The following is a 20,358-nucleotide window of genomic DNA, read 5'->3' as shown; positions in this document are numbered from 1 at the left end:
ATGAAGCTTTTCTGCCTAGTCACAGACAGTTGTCCTGGAACCTTCCAAGGCAGTCTGGTGCTTTCTGAGTTACACTGGAGGAGTCCAGACAAAACCCTAGGCTGTGGACTCACCAATGTCAGTTGCCTATCTGTCAATTTCCATTGTCATCACCATCTCTCAGCCAGGGGTACCTGGCTGTAAGTTGTAAGAGAGGCAGATTATCTCTGCAGTGGGTCCACGTTTCTAGTCCTCCCTTGCTGAGCAACCTTGGGCAACCACTGCATCTCTCTAGGACTAATTTTTCCCATGTGGAAGCTGAGACTCTCCTAGTTCCGGTGCTCTGTGAGCTTCTGGGACAGCCTGATGGGTGGAGGCATCAGCCTACCTGGCAGTCTGAGCCCCGACATGGGCAATACACAGGACGCCCTCGTTAGGTCAGATTGTGTGACCCCCCCCCCCCAAAAGCAGTGGTGGATGAAGCAATCACATGTGCTGGGGGAGGAGGGGTGTCTCCATGGAAGGTGGTTCCCACTCTTCCTGACACCCTTGACACCCCGTGGCCACTACAGAAATGCCTGTCACCCTGTGTAGGTGTGGTGAGGTTTCCCAGCTACCCTTTCTTCTACTTCTCTCTTGATTTCTGAGAGATGTTCTGGAATGTTTGGGATTTAGAGAGAAGGTAAGACCCTGAGGTAGAACAGAGGGCCTGTTCGCAATAGATTTCACTAACTTGTGCTCGAGCACGGCTCCGAGGTGCAAGAGTCTAACACATCTTGCTTCGCGTATGGTATGAACTGTGCCATACAAAGATTTCTACGGTTGAGCCTTCCATCCTTCAGTGTAATCTAACAACTACTACTTATTGAGCTCCTGTTTGCTGTGTAAATGCATTACCTCCAACCCTCTCAACAGCCCTGCAAGGTAGGGGCCATTATCCCCCTGCTATAGATGATGAAACGAGGCTCAGAGAGATGAGGTAACTTGCTTAGGCTCAGAGCATGAGGGGTGGAACTGAATTTTCAAAGCCTTTGCCTACTCCAACTGTCTCTGTGTTTTTCAAAGTGTAGGTGACGCCTCAATAGTATGTCAAAAAGTAAACTGGATCATTGCCAGCATTTGTAAAATGAAATAGAATAGAATATAGACTATCAGAGTACATAATTGGTTTGAGAAAATATTTTTCTTCCTAAACGTGTGCACGTGCACACACATACACATACAGGTATACATCTCCTGAAGTTAAATGTATTTATTGTGGCTCAAAGTTGCAGAAGTAGCACATTACTTTGACTGCCTCAATGCAGACAAAGCAACTTGTTCAATTTGAATAATAATGGCTAACATTCATTAGCACATTTATATGCTAAGAGCTTTCATAGATGATCTCAGGTCATCTTCACAAGAAGCCTATTATTATTCCCAGATTTCAGATGAGAAAACAGGGGCTTAAAGAGAGGTTAAATACAGTGACCAAGTTTACAGTCACTAGTAGAGCTCAGAAGTGACCCAAGGCCTGCCGGACAGCAGAGCCTGGGTTCGTTACCATGCTTCCCCACCACCGGGGTGGGCTGGGGTCCTATGTTTGGGAAGAAGAGTTGCTGTTAAAAATATAGTCACAGAAATGCTTTGGACTGGATTCTGGGGGAGGAGCAGCGGCGTAGAATGAGCTGATCAGATGCACGAGATGAGACAGATGTGCAGTTGAGCTGTGGCATTGCTGTGGTGGGTATGAGTCTGGCCACCCTCCAGTGCTCCTGTCCCCCTCACAGCCAGTAGGGGCCTCTGCTGTCAGTGAGTCTGGGTTTAGATCCTGTCTCTGCCACCTACTGTGTGACCCTGGGAGGGTCACTTACCCTCTCTGTACCTCAGGTACTCAGGACTTAGCTCAGGTTATTTTGAAGAGCAGACCTCTGCATTGCACAGTACTACTGACCCACAGTAAATATTCCCTAAATGTTAAATGTTAATATTCCCCGGTTGTATATACGTAAGGGTCAAAAATGATGGTGACTGTCCTTACCTTCCAGAAACATTGGAGACTTCACTTCCACCTGGATAGACCCGCCTTGTCTCAGGTCCTCAGTAGCTATTTTTTGCCACTGCATAGACTCCATTTCCTCCATGTTAGCCAAACCCTGGCTTAAATCCAGGGATTCTTGGAACCTCTTATAAAAAAGCAAATTCTCTTCTTTGCTCATAGAGTCTCCCCCCTGCCACCTGGTGCTGATGTACTTGGTCTGAGTCTAAGAGAAGGGGGAGGGGAGGGGACAGATAACATTTGCTACAGGAGCTAGATGTTTGTAACAGCCCAGCCATCCTGTTTGTCCTTGTCACACAGACTTAGGCCGCTGGCTTTCTATGTATTCAGAACCATTGCTCCTTGCCACACTACCCCCTCCCTCTTCTAATCAAACCCATTTTCTATAAGGGAGAAACTGTATATGAATGTGACTTTTTCAAAGTCAGTTCATGCACTTGAATCTTTTTCCTCTGAGAGGTTTATGTTTAGAACATCAAGAATCATGTCAACCCCCCAGTTGCCTCTGGGGAAAAAGATCAGAATTTCATTTACTGTAACAAATAAGGTTTCTAAAAGAGCAGTTATTCTCTTTTCTTCCCTCAACCTCATGGTTCCTCCCCAATTCAGAGCCCCTCCTACTGCAAAAGTGAGAAACCAGTAGTCCTCTTCATCCAGGAACTCATCATACCAGGGGGCGAGCATCTGAAATTCAAACGCGGCATAGGCATTAGGAGGTGGTCCTACGCTTGCTGCATCTCGCCCTCCTGCCCATTAGTGTTTACATGGGAGGAGAGCAGGTGGAAGATTCTGGATCTCTAATTTGGAGATATAATGGAACAGCAAACGTTAGCCATGGTCAACCAAGGGACATTTCTTGCCTTTCTAAATATGGCTGCTCACATGAACTCTCTAAATCTTAGAGGATAGTAACAGATATTTATTTAAGAGATATAGTAAATAGACCAGGTGGCAATGCAGTGGATAGAGTGTTGGTCTGGGATGCTGAGGACCCAAGTTTGAAACCGCGAGGTCACCAGCTTGAGAGTGGGCTCATTCAGCTTGAGTGTGGACTCACCAGCTTGAACACAGGGTTGCTGGCTTGAGCGTGAGATCATAGACATGATCCCATGGTCTCTGGCTTAAGCCCAAAGCTTGCTGGTTTGAGTAACGGGTCACTGGCTCAGCTGGAGCCCCCTGGCTCATATGAGAAAGCAATCAATGAACAACTAAGGTGCTGCCACTATAAGTTGATGCTTGTCATCTCTCTCCCTTCCTGTCAGTCTGTCTCTCTCTCTCTCTCACATACAAAAAATAAAAATAAAAAAAGAGAGCAAGATACAATAAATAGTTTACTGAAGGACAATTATTTGGCATCTCATACATCTTTGTTCCTTTCCAAAGTACTATCCTATTTGATTCTCAAAATAGTGCTGAACACCAACCATCTTCATTTGGTAGGTCTCCTCTTAATATCTCCCTCTTGAAGACCTTTCCCACTTTTGAAGAATAGTTCATTCCATTAAAATAAATAAACAACACAATAGTAACAATGACAGAAACCTATGAGTTAGTGCTTAGCTAGGTTTCTCTGTAGTCTCATGCTCACTCTTTTATGTATTTGACATATCCTTTCGGAGTGCCTCCCCCGTGCCAGGCCCTGTGTGCACTGCTGGGAACATAACGATGGGGATGCTACAAGCCTGGTTCACCAGGAGCTCACCTGAGAGCACAGTGATTTTCCACCAGCGTGCCCCAAGAATGGTTAGAACACACAATACCTGACTATGTAGTTGGGGCACTTTCTTTTCCCTTAGGTTGTCAAATGAAAAAATGATAACAGCCAACACAATAATAGCCATCCAGTATGAATGAATCAAAATTATACTTAATTTTTTTGTTCAATTGGCAAAAAATATATGTATTATGTTGGTGTATTGCAGAATTTTAGTAATTAGTTTACGTGTGCCATGAGATAAACAAGTGGAAAATTGCTGTGCTCGCATGATGAGTGGCAGTGTGACACATGCCACCACAGAGGTGTGAACAAAGCTGTCTGGGAGCAGAGAGGAGGAGACACTTATTCCACAAGGGGCGGGGCCTCCAGACCTCCAGTGCTGAAATGCTGTGCGCAGGAGAGCTTGGGCTGTGGAGGCATGGGACTGATCCGGTCCTACACTTCCGGATGTGCAACTCTGGCTAATTATGGTGGACCGGAAGTTGTGCTGGACTTTGAGCCAAGAACTGCTGGTTTTGGCCCTGGTTCCTCCACTATTCTGCTCTGTGCTTGGGGTTAATTCATTTACCCTCTCTGAGTCTCATTTTCCTTATTGTACAAGTGACAACAATATGACCCTTGTCTGCCTCTTGGAGCTGCTAGGAAGCCTCAAGGAGGTAATGTGCTTTATAGAGTAAATAGATGATAATGCACTAAATAATTTGCTATTTATACCCACTTTTCCCTCCAGATTTACTCTCTGCCCTTCTTCACTTGGCTTGTGCCTTGGGGAATTACCCTGTGTGGCCCACATCAACAGGCTCCATGACCTCTGGTTGGGTTTATCCAGTCAGGAGTCCTGACAGGAGATGGGAAAGCAGGAATAGAGTGAGCTTGGGGTTTCTATTCCCCCTGTTCACGCCCAGCCAGTTCGCTATGGACTGTGGCTACATACCTCTCCTGACAATTAAAGCTTCTGCCAAGAGTTCCATTCCATATAGCTCTTTCTCTTGTGGTTCTGGTAACTCCCCTCTTCTCAACTCTTCAGGCCTAGAAGTGATAAAGGTGACCCGCCCATACTGGCCCTGGGGTGTTGCACTATCCTCTGTGGTGTCCCTACCCTTGTGCCCACTCCTTTGTAACTAGTCCCTTTTATTGCACATTCATCTCTTTCCCAACTTGACTCTGCCATTTGTTTTCTGCCAAGATCTTGACGACACAATAGTCAGGCAATGGGCTTTACTTCCTGTGAGTTTTCAGGATGCTTTCACGCTTTTATCTACTGTTTTGGGATAGGAATAAACTCTTCTCGATTTCTTTGATGGCTAATCTAGGAAAGACTGCATTTCAATACATAATGTTTAGAACAGAGATTTTGAAATTTCCATCAATGGAACACAATGAGGTTCATGGTTTTGGGCGACTCCACATAAGGGGGAATTAAAGAAGGAATAAAAAGTAGCTCTTGACCACTCCCCTACCTCCATTTTACTTTGCTTTTTGGCTGGTTCTTGGGAATTTGTACAGTTTTATCCTAAAAGATTAACCAACTCTTCAATAATGAAGGGTTATATGAATAATTATATCATTAACTTAGCATAGATGACCAGATAGGATTTTAGGTCAATCTTGACCTAGTCCTCCAGATACTAACCCATTTCTGTAAGGTGTGACCCACCTGGCAAATCTCACTCTGGGCTCTGGGTATCCAGGGGTTCATATCCCCAGTAGGCAGCAGCTCCTTCAGGCCTTCAATGGTTTGGGGTTTGAGTGGTAGGCACGGACCAATCTGCTCATTCAGATAGAGCTCACAGATTCGGTTGCCCAGCATTTTCCAGAAGATGGCATTCCCGGTCTGCCTGTTATTCATCAAGATGCCAAGAAAGTGGTACAGATCCTGCCAGAGGTCTAGGAGCTGGACCTCTACTTTCAAATTCAGCTTCTTCAGGTGGTCCCGGAAGGGGCTCCCTGCACAGACATCGGCACAGAAGGCCCAGTGGGTGTACCCTAAGCACAATCTCTGCTTGGCGGCCTTCTTGATTGTCTTCTGGATAGAGTGACTGGTGATGGGGGTGGCAGTCCTCAGGTGGGAAGAGAACTCTGTCTCAAAGACTCCCTCCATGTGGAGGTGGCTCTTGGCTTTCTTCTTCATGTTAGACTTCCTCCTGGCACAGAGAATATCCTTTTTCAGGGAACTGGCTATTCTCTCCCTTGGAGAGGCCTTTTTCAGGGAAGGCTTTTGTGTAACCACCTTCTCCTGAGGACCGACCTCCTGGGAGGGTAAAGTGTTGGTGTCTGGCTTGATATCCAATTCTGAAGACCAAGAGACATGATCTAACGACTGCCACATCTTGAGCTTGGTCTTCCTGCTCGAGTACCGTCGCTGAGGGTGGTGGGATTTCCTGATGCTCATGTTCAGAGGGAACCCTCCTAGGTGGGTACAGCAGACACTGCACAGGCGAGTATCATATTCTTGCATCAGACCCTGACATGACTCCTCCTTAGCTAGGATGGTCTTGGCATGGGTGTAAAATTTGGGAAGCCAATAGCTCTGGAGTTTGAAGAGGGCCACTTTCTTCATGTGGTTCAAGATATCCTTTCTGGTGGTTGACTGGTTGAGATGCCAGGTAGAGAGGTTCAGGATGGACTCTGGGAAGAAGACAGAGCGATGAAGAATGAAAATGATGTGACAGTGGTGAGGTTGTTTTTCCCCTTTTTCTGAATGGTTTTGTGTAGTGAATAGTTTAGACTTTATGGGCCACCTACAATCTCTGTTGCACACTTGTCTTCTTTAAAAATACAAAAACATTCTTAGCTCACGGACCACATGTACTTCATTTAGCCTGTGGGCTATAGTCTGTTCTAGAATCCCAACTAAAATAGACGGATAGATAGATAGATAGATAGATAGATAGATAGATAGATAGATACATACATACATACATACATACATACATACAGGCCCTGCAGGCTCAGAAGGTGGGGGAGATGTTCAATTACCTTGTTCCAATTCCTCTTCACTTCCTCCAACCAACCATCACTGACAAGTAATATCTCAGGAAGAGGCCTGTACCAGCCTAAGGACGACTGGTCTTTCTCATCCCTCCCCTGTTAAGGGTTGGGTTTCCCTCTGGAATCCCTGATACGCAGAAGATGCTAAGGGTGGCAGTCTGCAAAGCTAGAGACTGAGGGCTATCAGACATCAGATTGATTTTTTTGGTTACATCTCCCGGAGATTTCACTTCAGGTACACTTTCTAGTTCTTACTGAGGTTCATGTTGCAGAGAGTCACTACCCGTGAGCCCTCCTGAAGATAGCTGGCCTTCAGCATGAGGAGGAGCGATAGGTAGTGGTCTCTCTGTTCCAAGTCCATCTCATCTATGCTCAGGATCCTCTCGGCAAGGATCCAGAAATCCACCAGCTCTTCACCTACAGAAAGACAGGGCAGGCACAGGGCTGCACCCAATCTTGCCCCTTCAGTGGTTGTGTCTTGTTATAGCAGCTGATACCCCCCACCACCAGCCTGCCTACTGCCCCCAACACCACCACTAGCCACTCCTTTGGGTTAAGGCACCATCTCCAAAAATGTCCTAATAGGGGAGGCAGATGGGAGTCATGGGTGGAAGGGACTTAATGGATAGAGATCTTTTTTTTTTTTTTTGATAGAGATCTTTAATACATTTTTTATTGTTAGAAAAATTGACACTTGAGGCAAAACTGTAAGACTCTGAGGATGAATTATGAGACATTTGAGTTTGGTCCAGAAAATAAAGATCCCAGATGATGGACCCAGAGTAGTCAGCAGAAGGACACGGGGGCCAATAGTGGCCAAAGACTGTATTCCCTGTTTCACAACTTTGCCAGGGCTGAAGTTCTTGTGACAAACTGAATGATAGCCTCTCTAGTGCTTCCATCCCTATTCCGTGGAGATCGAGGGTTTTACCCTTACACTAGGGCTTGTCCCTAGATGAAACAATGTTACTGAACTGGAGTGTCAACTAGTGCAGGCTGTTGGCCTCCTGATAGTCACCACCGGACCCAAAAGAGCAGAAAGCAGTGCATCCCAACCTTTCTGCTATAGGGATTATTTATTCACTTGTCCCTTGTCTGTCCTCCCATTGTCATAGCAGCTTTATGAAGTGGGGACTTATAACTTTTATTTACTTTTGTATCCCCACCTACCAGCACAATGGCTGCCATATGGTGGTGCTCAATAACCATTGCTGAATGAATGAATGAATGAATGAGTAAATGAATGAATGAATGAATGAGTAAATGAACAAACAAGTGAATGAGTGAAAGGGACCCTGATTGTGTTTGCCCTAACCTACACTATGGATCCCAGTTTTAAAAGACTTTACCCAAACTGCATTATAAATCATGTTTTATATTCACCAAAGACAGACACAACTGTCAATAAGTGCTCTGGGGCATCCTGGAAGCTATTAGCATTTGCAAAGGCCCCAGGAAGAACGAGGAGAACCCACCTGCACTGCCCTTGAGGTAGGTGCAGAAGCGCCACATCCCTCTGACCCCGCCAATGCATTTCTGAAGTAGCCACTGGTCTGCCTTTTCCCATCTCATCATCGTGGCTGCCAGGAAAAGTCCGGGGTGAGAGAGAGAGAGGGAGCTCTGCCCTGGCCCTCTCTCAGCCTTGCACACCATCAGGCCCTGTTCACTCAGTATGAGTGAGGAGAAATGGTGGCCAGTTAGATGAGTTGACTCCTGATTATGTGGGGATATTAAACTAGGCCCCATACCCTCTAGTGACATGTCAAGTGACATGTGAGAGACCCATAAGCACGCATACAATCCAAAATCAGAAACATACTCCAACCAAGGCCCCTTGTCTTCTAGGATCTCTGTGGGGCAATGATTCCCAATCCAACTCTCCCAATCCACATATTGCTGGAGAGATATAGTATAGTGGTGATTTATTAGAACATTTTACTCAATGGGATCTCCTGAATCTCAACCTTCCCTAGGTGGGAGTTTCCTTTGGTTAGTTGAGCTGAGAGTCAAGTTACCAATTCAATCCTAGATGGAGATTTTATTTATTCATTCTTTCAACAAATAACTATTACATGTCTACTAAGTGCCAAGAACCATTCTACCATTCTATTGTTTGGGATACATCAGCAAACAGAACAAAAATCCCTGCCCTCAAGGAGCTTATATTTAGTAAATGAGTCAGACAGACAATAAATAGTCAGCATAATAAGTACATTACCTAGAAAGGTTGAAGGTTATAAGCACTACAGGAAAAAATGAAAAAGTAGAGGAGAGTAAACAGGGCTGGGAGTGTTAAGGCAGGGGGTGGATAAGCGGGTATTATGGTCTTCATGGAGTAGGTGAGACCTTACAGAGATTTGAGAAGGTGAGAGAGAGAGCCAATGTAGCTATGGAGGAAGAGCATTCCAGGCAGAGTGAACAGCCAATGCAAAGACTTGAAATGGGAATATGTCCATTATGTTTGAGGAACTGCAAGGAGGCCCAATGTGGTGGAAATGGAGCAAGCAAGGAAGGGAGTAGGAGGAGATGAGGTCAGAAAGGAAATGAAGCCAGGTCTTTGGGACCTTGAAGGCCATTGTAGGGGCCTTGGCTTTCACATGGAGAAAGAAGCCACTAGTGTGGGGGGTGGGGACAGGCAGCAAAGGAGTGACATAGTCTGAATTAAGTGTTTAAAGGCTCACTGGCTGTTGTAAGCAGCAGAACAAGAGCAGAACCAGGGAGTCTAAGATGATTTCCACAGCCAGGTGAGAAATCACAGCAGCTTAGACCAAGTGGTGGCCATGGAGGTGGTGAGATATGTTTGATTCTGGGTATATGTAGGCAATTTTGTCATATTCTGTGGCCACCATTAACTCTCTCTCTTATGGATGCAGGGAGACGAACAGCCCAGCCTGCTACTGAATCCTGCTATTGATGTAGGTACCAATCTTCCAGCCTAAGATCTTACCGACTACCACAATGCAGGCTGAGCCACCTGCACGTCTGAGGTCACAGAGGCGACTATCAGTTGTACCTTACTGTAGAACTAACAGGACCACTCTGCAGCTTGGCTTCCCCGATTTCCCCACACTCACACCAAGCTTACCTCCTTCTGGGGAATTAATGAAACTGATGAGCTCTTGACAGAGAATGTAATGGAAACACAAGTTGGTTTTACAGAAGAAAGGCAGCCGGTATTTTCCCAGCCAGGTCAATAATCCTTTGTACTTTGGAACCTAGAGGCCAAACACAATGGGAACAGAAAAGAGAACTGGAACAGAACTGCTAAGAAATGCAGCTTAGCAAGGGGCAACAAATACCCCCCTCTCCCACTTGCTGTATCTGGCCCAGATGAGAGGCATGTTGATTAAAAATAGAACCTCAGGGGACTGGAGACTTGGGCTGAGGCTTCCAAAAGAGTGAATGTGTTGGTAGGAAAGAAAGGGGTTGGTCTTTTGTTAAAAAATCTTCCTTATATCTGGGTGAAGTTCTTTTAATAAAAGACGTAAGTCTTGCCTGATAGAAAAGAAGCAAAAGAGACTTTGGTCTGTGGTGTCGAGTTATAACTCTATTTGACTCACTTCTTTGGAAGCATGCTTGTAATTCTTTGCAGGTTTCTGCAGGTTCCCAGCCCATACCAATTGCAGAACAGGTTCAAAAACACATAAAGACTCACGCATAACCTCATTACAGTACAGGATGGATCCCTGAGAGATCGAGTCACCAGAGAAGGGAGCAAAAAACCATAATTCTTTGTTTCAGAGTTCTAGGAACAGCAACTGTAAGAACCAGAGTGGAGGCTCTCTCTTAGCTCTCCAGACCCCAGAGAAAAATAAAACGCTGTTGTCAGCAGGGCTTAGCGTGATCTTCCTGAACCCACTTGCTGCTGGGAAAGCATGTGGAAGCCATTGGTAAGTAAAATGTCAAAACAGTGGAAAAGGATAACAGGAAAGGGGAGAAGGAAAAGAGAAAGACAACGGACAAGGACAAGACGAAAGATATAAAGAGGGAGACAATCTCTGGAGAGTGGTCAAGCAGTTGTAAGGAATTGCAGAATGGTATCTTACCTTGAGCTACACCTTTAATGGAAATAATTACTATGTGGCCCATGGGCAGTGACTTCCTATCCCACACCCTTGGCAGGCATTGCCAATCAATCCCAGACTCTCCTTCTGGCTTAGGTGTGGCCTCAGAGTTTTTCTCAACACAGTGCTTCAAGTATCTACTACCTAACAGTTGGCAGTGAGCATGATAGGTGAATCCCATTTGCTAACCATGGATTAGAATTTAAAGGAAAGAGGCCTTGGCCTCAGCTCAGTTGGTTAGAGTGTCATCCTGAAACAACAAGATTGCTGGTTCGATCCCTGGTCTGGACATGGAAACAACCAGTGAATGCATAATTAAGTGGAACAACAAATAAATGCTTCCCTCTCTCTCTCACTGTTTCTCTCTCTCTCTCTCTCCTTCTCTCTCTCTCTCTTACCCTCCATTCCCCTTCCTCTCTCTGTCTCTCTAAAATCAATCAATAATAGTAATAAAAACAATATAATGGAAAGAACTCAACAACATCTCTTGCCCAAATGGTAAGAATTCAAAAAAGAGAAATGTTTACCTGGCTTGATACTAATTGTTCTACTCATCTGCTTTCTAATTTCTCCCTCTCCTTCTCTCAATCACCCTTCCAACTGAGCTCCCTGTTCCCCCACCCCAAGCCCTCTGCCATTGAAGAAAGACCCTCTACTCACCAAGTCATGTGGTATTTCTGGCCACAAGCTCCACTGCGCATTTTCAACTGTGTAAAACGGTGTCTGACCAAAGACCTGCAAAGGGAAGGTAGGAAAGAGCCAGCGGAGTAGAGCTCTGGTCTACCTGCAGCCGCAGCGGAAGAGGGGTTCCATTGCTTTCCTATTCCAGGAGACATTAATTCTTAAATGTGTTCTACTGAATCAACTTGCCTTCACAAAAACATCCAAAGTAGGCTAAATTACAAGATTTTTGTTTGGCTCCACCCTGACCCAATCTGGGAGTTATCTTGCCTGTCTGCAAAGGCCAAAGCCCATGAGGTTAAAAGGTTTGTTGTAGTTTGTATTCATTGGCTAAAGCAAAGTCTAAAACACTTTTACAAAGAGAAATAGCTTTGGATTTGCCTAAACTCTTGAGCTGGAGAAAGTAGAGAGGACCACGAATGTGAAGATTAGGAGAATACCAATTAGTTTAAGAGGGTAAAAATTGATAGATAATTCTAGGCTACTGTTCTTTTTTGTCATGGAGCAGTGACTATGACCCAGGTAACCAACTCTGAGACAGATGGAAAAGGGCTTCTGTGCTAAGCTTAGCAGTCTCACCAGAGGCACTAAAAATGTCTCCAAGTGTCCTCGCACCTTTTAACAGGTGGCATTCCATGAGAAAGGGCGCACTGAGCTAAGCCATGATTTCTAAGGCACCAGTGTTGAGATGTATCCAAAGATGAAAACCAAAAGAGATGCAGGATTTGACTGGGTTTGGGTTGAGTATTTTGATGTTTGACATTTGTTTTAGTTGCATAGATTGAGAAAAATATATAGGTTTGGTTCCCATGAACAATTCAATAATTTCTGTGTGCTAAACATCTGGTGAGAGGAGGAGAGCACAATGAATGACCCACAGTCTTTGTCCTGCAGGGACTCACAGTCTCTCCATCCAATGGGGGAAACGCATGCGGAAAAACACAAGAGAGCTGCAAAGTGTTAAGGGACACAGAGGCAGGGAAAAAAGTCCCACTGGAAGGACCTGGGAGTTTCTTAAGGAGAACAGGAGTTAAGCAGAGATTTGAAAAATGGTTAAGACTTTACTAGGTAGTGATCCTGGCCAGTTGGCTCAGTGGTAGAGCATCAGCCTGGCATGTGGAAGTTCCGGGTTGGATTCCTGGCCAGGGCACACAGGAGAAGTGTCCATCTGCTTCTCCACCCTTCCCTTTCTCCTTTCTCTCTATCTCTCTCTTTTTTCCTCCCACAGCCAAGGCTCCTATGTCTGTTGACCCGGACGCTGAGGATGGCTCCATGGTCTTTGCCTCAGGCATTAGAATAGCTCCAGTTGCAACAGAGCAATGCTCAAGATGGGCAGATCATCACCCCCTGGTGGGCATGCCAGGTGGATCCCGGTCGGGTACATGCAGGAGTCTGTCTGTCTGTCTCTCAGCTTCTCACTTCAGAAAAATACAAAAATAAAAAAGACTTTGCTAGGTGGAACTATGGAAACTAAGAGCACAGGCAAGGAGCAAACAGTGCAGAGGAAGGAGCATGCCAGGTGTGCCCCTGAGGGCAGAGCACTGGGTACCAGCAGAGGGTGTGGTGGATGCGCAGGCAAAGGCAATCAAGGAGGCTGGGGGTTTGGAATTTGATTATATCGATAATGGAAAGCTCCTGCAGATTTTAGAGGAAATCCTGACTAGCATTTTATTTTGCTCAGATTGAAATCATTTTGATTTGGTAAGTTGTTTTTTTAGAGGCACCTGGCTCAGTGCGATTCACTGCTTGTCTGTTGATAAAACACGTGGCTTTAAGTGTGTGTGAGAAAACTTACCGGGAGAGAAAGAAATGTGTTGAAAAAATCGGCAAAGATTTCATCCTCCAGCAGAATTAGAAGATTTGTAGAACCGATGATCTCTATATGGGGAGAAAAAAACAAAAACAAACAAACAGAAAAACACCCTCATCAACCAGGATTGAACTCAGGATGAGAAAACAAAGCAATTGAATTGTTCATGGCCGAATCTCAGCATGACCATGGCCTTTAGAGTCATCTAACTCAAATTCAGTTTCTCCCCATCACCGGGACTTGTTTGAACACCCCTAGCTATGCAGGGCTCACTGCCTAATAGGGCAGTTCTACTCATGAAGAGGAAAAGTGGTTAGGCAGATTTTTCCTACTATGAACTGTCTTCTTTTACCTTCTTTTCACGTATAGAAGTTGTGAGCTCTGAAGTTTCACATGATTCATCCACGTCCTCCTAAGTGGGACCATCTCCCAAATTTATGAAGCTTCCACAACCTTCTGCTCTCCTCTCTCCTCTCTGGCTAGTCAGTAAGCAATTCTTTAACCATTTCATGCATGGCCTCTTTGCCATCTGGTTCCTTATTGGTTGGCTGGAGGGTCCCCCACGACGCAAGTCCTCTGCATACCTCCCAGGGAAGAGCACAGGCAACCATCGCCCATAGTGTACATTCTGTCAGTGTGGCCAGAAGTGGGGTTAGCTCTGGGTACTCTCTCATTTTTTAACTCCACCATCATTTATTTAGTCATTTTTCAGAAACCAAGGGCAGGAATCTACATTTATTCCAGTCCGATTACAACTTGTTTGTGTCGGCCCCACATTAAAACCCAACAAGAGCTCTTCTAAAAACTGTTCTGGTTATGCAAAGTATTTTTTATCCTCCTCAGGCTTGATCATTGAGATGCCCAAGTTCATCCGAGCAGATAAATGTTGGCTGTCGTGAAGTTAAGCATGGAGACCACAGGGGGAGTAGGTGACGCCTATAAGTTAACATTAGTTCACTGTGTGCGCTCTTGGAGCATAATGCTCAACTACTGAATAATAAGCTAACTGTTCTATCAATGGCCCTGCATTTCCCCATCATACACACAAAGTTTATAATGAAGGACCAATAAAATGAGCAACCTAACTACTATACATTAGTCCTATCCCTCAGTCTAGGCAGACATCTGCTGTAAAGAGTAAACACTCACCATCACTAGAATGTAGTTATGATAATGCAAACACTAGGTTTATAGTTGTCTGTATGGAAAATAATACCATAATAAATAATAATACAAGAATAAACTCTGTGTTTTGTGTGCTCCCACCTGTAAACCTACTTCTGCCCCACCCTGTATAAGAAAATAAACAATTCTTCCATAACTTTTCCTGATGACACTGATTTTTGTCTTCATCTAATAAAAACACAAATAGAAACCCAGACAATCAAACACTACTGTAATGGAGTATGTCGATTCTTGCTCTCTGTTCCACAGATCTTTATTGTTTATTTCTGTCCCTTAATGTTGCAAATTTTTATACATGGTTTCTGTCTCCCTCCTCAGTCCTGTGCTCTCATTTTTATTAACATTCCCTGAGTTATTTATTCTGTGCCATATGAATGATTCAAAAATCTGTTTTCGGTCCAGACGTCTTTTCTTGGCTCTAGTTCTAAATGCCCAGTGACCTATGGGGCATCTTGACATGGACACCCAATGACACCTTTTCAATGGTTTCAAAGCTGATTTGATCCTTTTATCTTTCCAACCTTCTTCTTTTCCTGTATTCCCAATCTCAGTTACTGGAACCTCAACTCATCTAATTATCTAAACCAGAAACCTGAAAATCATCTTTGATTCCTCTCTTGCACTCTGATCCTCTCTCTCTCTCTCTCTCTCTCTCTCTCTCTCTCTCTGTACCTCTCTCTGTCTCTCTCTCCCTCACTCTTTCCCTCTGTCTCTCTCTTCATGGTGAGCCAAGCCTGGTAGAATCTACTACAATGGTGAAATTGATCACCACCCCCTGCCTTTTCCTGTACATTTCCCCATCATTACAATGAACAAGTCATTGTTTTCATCCGTTGATGAAGCTGTCTCCCTCACTAGACTGAACTCTGAGAGTAGGGACCTTTCCTTTTCATCTTTCTTCCCCAAGGCACTAAAAAATATTTGCATGATGTCTAAGTTCTATAAATGATGAATGAATTGTTCTTTCAACAGATCTTCCATCTTTAGGACTTTTGTCTGTTTGTTTGTCACTCACAAAACTATGCATGGATTTGTTTAATAAGATTATTCGGACATCTGAGTACAGGAAAAGTGGGCTTTGGCAGAAATTTCCCAATTGATTGTGTTCCATAACTATACACACTGCTGGCAACAGGCGACTGGACTATGACAGGGCTTGCCATTAACAAGACAGTCTCAATGGGGTGTAGGAACAAGGCTCTCCACATCCCCCCCTTCCTCATCCTATGATTTCTCCATTTCTATTTTTCCACTCTCGCCTAGTCTGCCTTCAAACATCTTAAGTTGAGAAGCTTTCAACACTCATTCCACACGATAATAATACCAACTGGGGAAAAAAGAAATCATTGGATAGTCCCAAACTTGATACTAGCCTTCTACCTATAGGAGGTAGGACACATCATGACCTGATCTACATTTTACTTCCTCCCCTGTTAGCTGCCTTAGCTATCTTATAAATGGGGTTCTGTCCTATCCTCAAAGGTATAGGGAAAAGAAGAGAGAAGTAAAACAAAGAGCATGAACCACACGTGGTGTCTCTGAATGGCTCAGATCTGCTGATGATTGGGAAGGTGAGTGATCTGCCTTATTTGGGGGCTCACAGCCTCGGAGCCCTCCCTCTCAGAGACTCACCAGCATTGTTCATGTTGTCATGCTCTTCTTGCCACTGTGATTGATTTGGGGCAGAATCAGTGCCTGTCAGCAGAACCCCCGCTCTTTGAGAATGCACAGTGACACCTCTTCTAGGGGGTTCCAGATTCTATTAGTCTTTATGTGACCCGATCTCCAGGATCCCTTGAAGGTGTCAGATTCTTTCTCTACTTAGGCCTTCAGTCCATACTCTTTCGTGTTCATTGACAGGCTCCTTACTATTGGTGTCCAATTACAGTTTAAATCCTGAGTGTAAGTTCTGTCTCCTTAACTCGACTTTATGCTTTGGGAAAGCAGGGATCTGTTCACTTATTTCTAAAGTGCCTTTTGAATGTAATATCCTTCTAGAAATTTAACAGGTATTCAATGAATATGTAATAACTTGATTTGTCTCTCAGACAAGCTGGAAAATTCAATATACTATCCAAGTTTTGTTTTCTACCCCTTCCTCTCCTTCCCAGATAGTTTCCTCTGATTGGACGTGGGTTACTTCATTTTCCACTGGTTTTGAAACGGGAGACACCAAATATTAGCTACATACCTTCCATGAAGAAGTTATGCCTGACCTGTTGTGGCACAATGGATAAATGTCGACCTGGAACACTGAGGTCGCCGATTCAAAACCCTGAGTTTGCCCAGTGAAGGCACATGTGGGAGTTGATGCTCCCTGCACCTCTTGCCTCCCTCTTCTCTCTCTCTCTCTTTCTCTCTCCTCTCTAAAATGAATAAATAAAATCTTTTAAAAAGTTAGACCAGGGGTTTATAATTTGTCCTCATTCAAGTATCAGCCCTGTAAAAATAGAGATTATTATCCCCTTTCCAAATTGAAAAGCAAATTGTCAAACTTTCCATGAAACAATTTTGTGTGGCTCTTCCTTCGTCATCCTTCCTAGGGGGGAGTAACTCAATATTTTTCTCTGGTGCCATTGAGCCATTAAATCTCATCACTGCAACTGCAATGCCAAGTTAGGTGTCTGAGTACAGGGACTTACAAGACGTCACAACGCCTTCCCGAATTTCTCTTAACAAACTCCTACTTATCTTTCAAAACCCAGATCAGAATCAAACTGACTTTCATCTATGCTACTGTACTAGATTCTTTCTTCTACTCATTCCCCAACTGTTTAGTGCATACTTATTATGTGCTAAACTAAAAAGAGCATTTTGGTGATAGTCACAAGGTTGTTAGCTTAAGGGATATTTTGACACTGTAGTGTTTTGAGATACACGCTTATCTATATCTCTGTGTATGTATATATATTTATATATGCATCTATGTTTATAGATCTATAAATATAATCTATATCTACTAATTAAATATTATGCTTATTCATGTCCACACATCTAAGTTTAACGGGAAACAAACAGACCTTCATTATATTAGTGGATGCTTGGCTAAAACTGGCTTTTCTATTTTTCTTCCCTCCTTTTTATCCTTCCTTCATTTCTATTAAATTGATAGGTCAATATCAAATGGAGAGCAAGTGCCTTTTCTGAGCTCATGTAAAGATGATGCCCTCTGGTGGATAGTAGTGAAGATGACACTTTCCTCTCCAAAACCTTATTTGGTTTTCTTTTGGTTTTGTTCTTCCCCCAGATTTCTCTTCAGTTGGTTTTACATTTCAAAGTTTAGGACTCCTGTTAGAGTGCACATACAAACTGTGATGTAGGAATACAGAAAGGTGCTTATCGTCCAAACAGGAAGCCTGTCCATTCCACCAATAGGTCCATTGTATCAGGACCTATTAATAATCCTTTGTGGCTTTGTAGGTCCCTGCAAACATTTATAATTTTGCTTGAAAGATACATGTTGTGAGATATAGTATTCTAGGCATTAATTGATTAAAAGAATGAGCTCATCAGTATCTAATAGGACCTCAAAAGTACTCAGAAATGGGGTAGATCTGTCAAATAGTAGCTTTGGTATCTCTTCAACTTCTACCTCTGTAGAGTGATAATATCTGGAAATATTAATATTTGGGTTTTGCTTTTCTGCCTTTGGATATAACTTACCCCAACTACTGAAATATATTGCCTCAAGATGAGGTCTAAAAAGGTTTCATTTTCTTAGGTTAGAAAAATCCAAAATATGCTCTTAACATCAAAAGGAGGAGGCCGGAGTGAAGTAGGACACAAACTTCTGCCATATCACTAGTAAAGGACAGAGAAGAAAACAGATTCCCTACCCTCCAACTTCAGATCTCAAGGGGAGGTCCTCCCAGGCCACAGGAAGGAGGAGCCGCAAGGCCTGGGCGATACTTGAGGTTGTGGGGGTGAAAGTGGGAGACAGAACAAGAGGGAGCAACTAGGAACACAGTAGAACCAACAGGGGAAATTGCTGAGCTCCGTGGGTCACCGGGACCAAGAAGAAGTGCGGAAGCTGAATTAAGGGCGGGAGCTCCACAGACCCAGAAACCGCAGCTTCCCAAGGCCTGTGGACCAGATACACACTGCGCATGCGCGGAGCTCAGGGTAGCTCAGGGTAGCCCGGGGCCCGGAACAGGGCAAGTGTCTGGAGACACTGGGTCACGAAAGCGGGCTCTTGTGGGTTCAAGGAATGTGCCTAATTCCAAGCCCTGACCTACACAAATGAACATATTCACAGTGAAGACAAAGCTGGAGAAACTGGACTACCTTGCCAGGGCAGGTCGGCAGGGCTCACCAGGGTGTCCTCTATTAAAAGTCAGAGCTGTGAAATGACTGGGAATAAGAGAAGCTTGACAGCTGCTCCATCCCCTGGTGGAAGCAGCACGGGTGACATAAAGACATCGTTTTGCAAGTCCCCAATAACTTTACCCTTCAGAATTCCACCCCTCCTTGACACCCAGGTGTATAGCATCATGTGACATAACAAAATGACTAGCTACCTTAACTCAGTTTCTCAGACTTTAGATTATCATTTGTAAACCGACATGACAGGGTAGTTGTAGGACTGAATAGAGAAGCATGTGAAATAAGCAAGCTGTTGGGTTGTATTATTCATGAAAACAAGAAAGGAGTCTTTCCGGGTGAGCCCACTGCTTGGAAATTGACTGAGGTGTGAACAGAGCAATGGGCTTCTCCACACAGATAGGAGATCTTACAGACTGCACTCAGGGAGACAGGGAGAGAGGAATTCTGGAAGTGGACAAGCCCCTTTGAAGCTCACTGTGTGCAGGGTGTTACTCTGTTCTACTAGACCCTGCAGGGGAAATTGCCTCTGGGGATCGTGGTGATGATATCACAGAATCACATAGGTCCAAACTCACCAGAATGCACACATTAAATATGTGCAAGTTTTTGGTATACTAAGGATACCTCAATAAAGCTGAAAAAAAGGGATCTGAGTTTCCTTTTGACAAAGCATAAAGTAATACAAACAAAAAACCCAAGAATAGTTCTAAGAATTCTGTATGTTTAAAATGGCAATTCCAGCTTAGTATGAGTATTGAAGAGACCCAGAAAGAGTAAGGCTGAAGAGGTGGTTATTATGATAGGTAAATTATTATGATGTAGGCCTGACCTGTGGTGGCGCAGTGGATAAAGCGTCGACCTGGAAATGCTGAGGTCGCCGGTTCAAAACCCTGGGCTTGCCTGGTCAAGGCACATATGGGAGTTGATGCTTCCAGCTCCTCCCCCCTTCTTTCTCTCTGTCTCTCTCTCCTCTCTCTCTCTGTCTCCCTCTCTCCCTCTCTCTCTCCTCTCTAAAAATGAATAAATAAAATTAAAATAAAAAAAATAAAAGAAAACTTGTATTACTTTAAGAAATTATTATGATGTAATAAAGCATGTAAATTATTCTGATGTACAAAATGCGACTAGTTGGTATTCTGCATGGAGGGTGAGGGGTGTTCATAGAGACCCAGAGGCAGGACTTGGTCCATTTATTTTTACATTCTCCTAGAGGGGCGTGAGGAGGACAGAGAGGAGCGGGGTGGGCAGACTACCGTGGCTGGAGCTGAGGAGAGTGAGGGGAGGTAGGGGACATACTTGGGGAGCTGAGAGTGACGGTCACAGTCATGTGCCTCTTGTGTGTCCTTCACCTGTCCTCGACACATTGCTCAGCAAACAAGACTGAGAGAAGCCAGAAGGAGGGAGGAGGGCCTGCCTGTTCTGGCAGAATCCGCTGCATCAGGTAGGACCTCTGAAGGAAGGATGCCTGGTGCTCCTCTCTGACAGCTCCATTTCCCTCAATTTCTCAACCACGTGTTTCAGAATGTGCAGGTGCAGGGACCATTCCAGGCTCACCCGGGTTCAGACA

At 44.4% G+C, this 20,358-nt stretch overlaps 1 protein-coding gene across 1 annotated transcript in view; it reads right to left on the bottom strand.

Annotated features, from left to right (window-relative positions):
• The window catches only part of RGSL1 (regulator of G protein signaling like 1), a 38,593-nt gene extending 22,480 nt beyond the window's left edge, over positions 1–16,113 (bottom strand). Inside the window, exons 1-8 of the mRNA XM_066363877.1 lie at positions 16,101–16,113; positions 13,269–13,351; positions 11,453–11,527; positions 9,814–9,943; positions 6,984–7,145; positions 5,395–6,365; positions 2,642–2,704; positions 2,003–2,225 (exon numbers count right to left, since the gene is read on the bottom strand). Coding sequence (XP_066219974.1) covers positions 2,003–2,225; positions 2,642–2,704; positions 5,395–6,365; positions 6,984–7,145; positions 9,814–9,943; positions 11,453–11,527; positions 13,269–13,351; positions 16,101–16,113 — 1,720 coding nt within the window. The remainder of the gene's footprint in view (positions 1–2,002; positions 2,226–2,641; positions 2,705–5,394; positions 6,366–6,983; positions 7,146–9,813; positions 9,944–11,452; positions 11,528–13,268; positions 13,352–16,100) is intronic.
• Positions 16,114–20,358: the final 4,245 nt, after the last annotated feature.

The sequence above is a fragment of the Saccopteryx leptura genome, chromosome 2, assembly GCF_036850995.1.
Source record: "Saccopteryx leptura isolate mSacLep1 chromosome 2, mSacLep1_pri_phased_curated, whole genome shotgun sequence".
NCBI lineage: Eukaryota > Metazoa > Chordata > Mammalia > Chiroptera > Emballonuridae > Saccopteryx > Saccopteryx leptura.
This window is presented reverse-complemented; position numbering and strand designations above follow the sequence as displayed.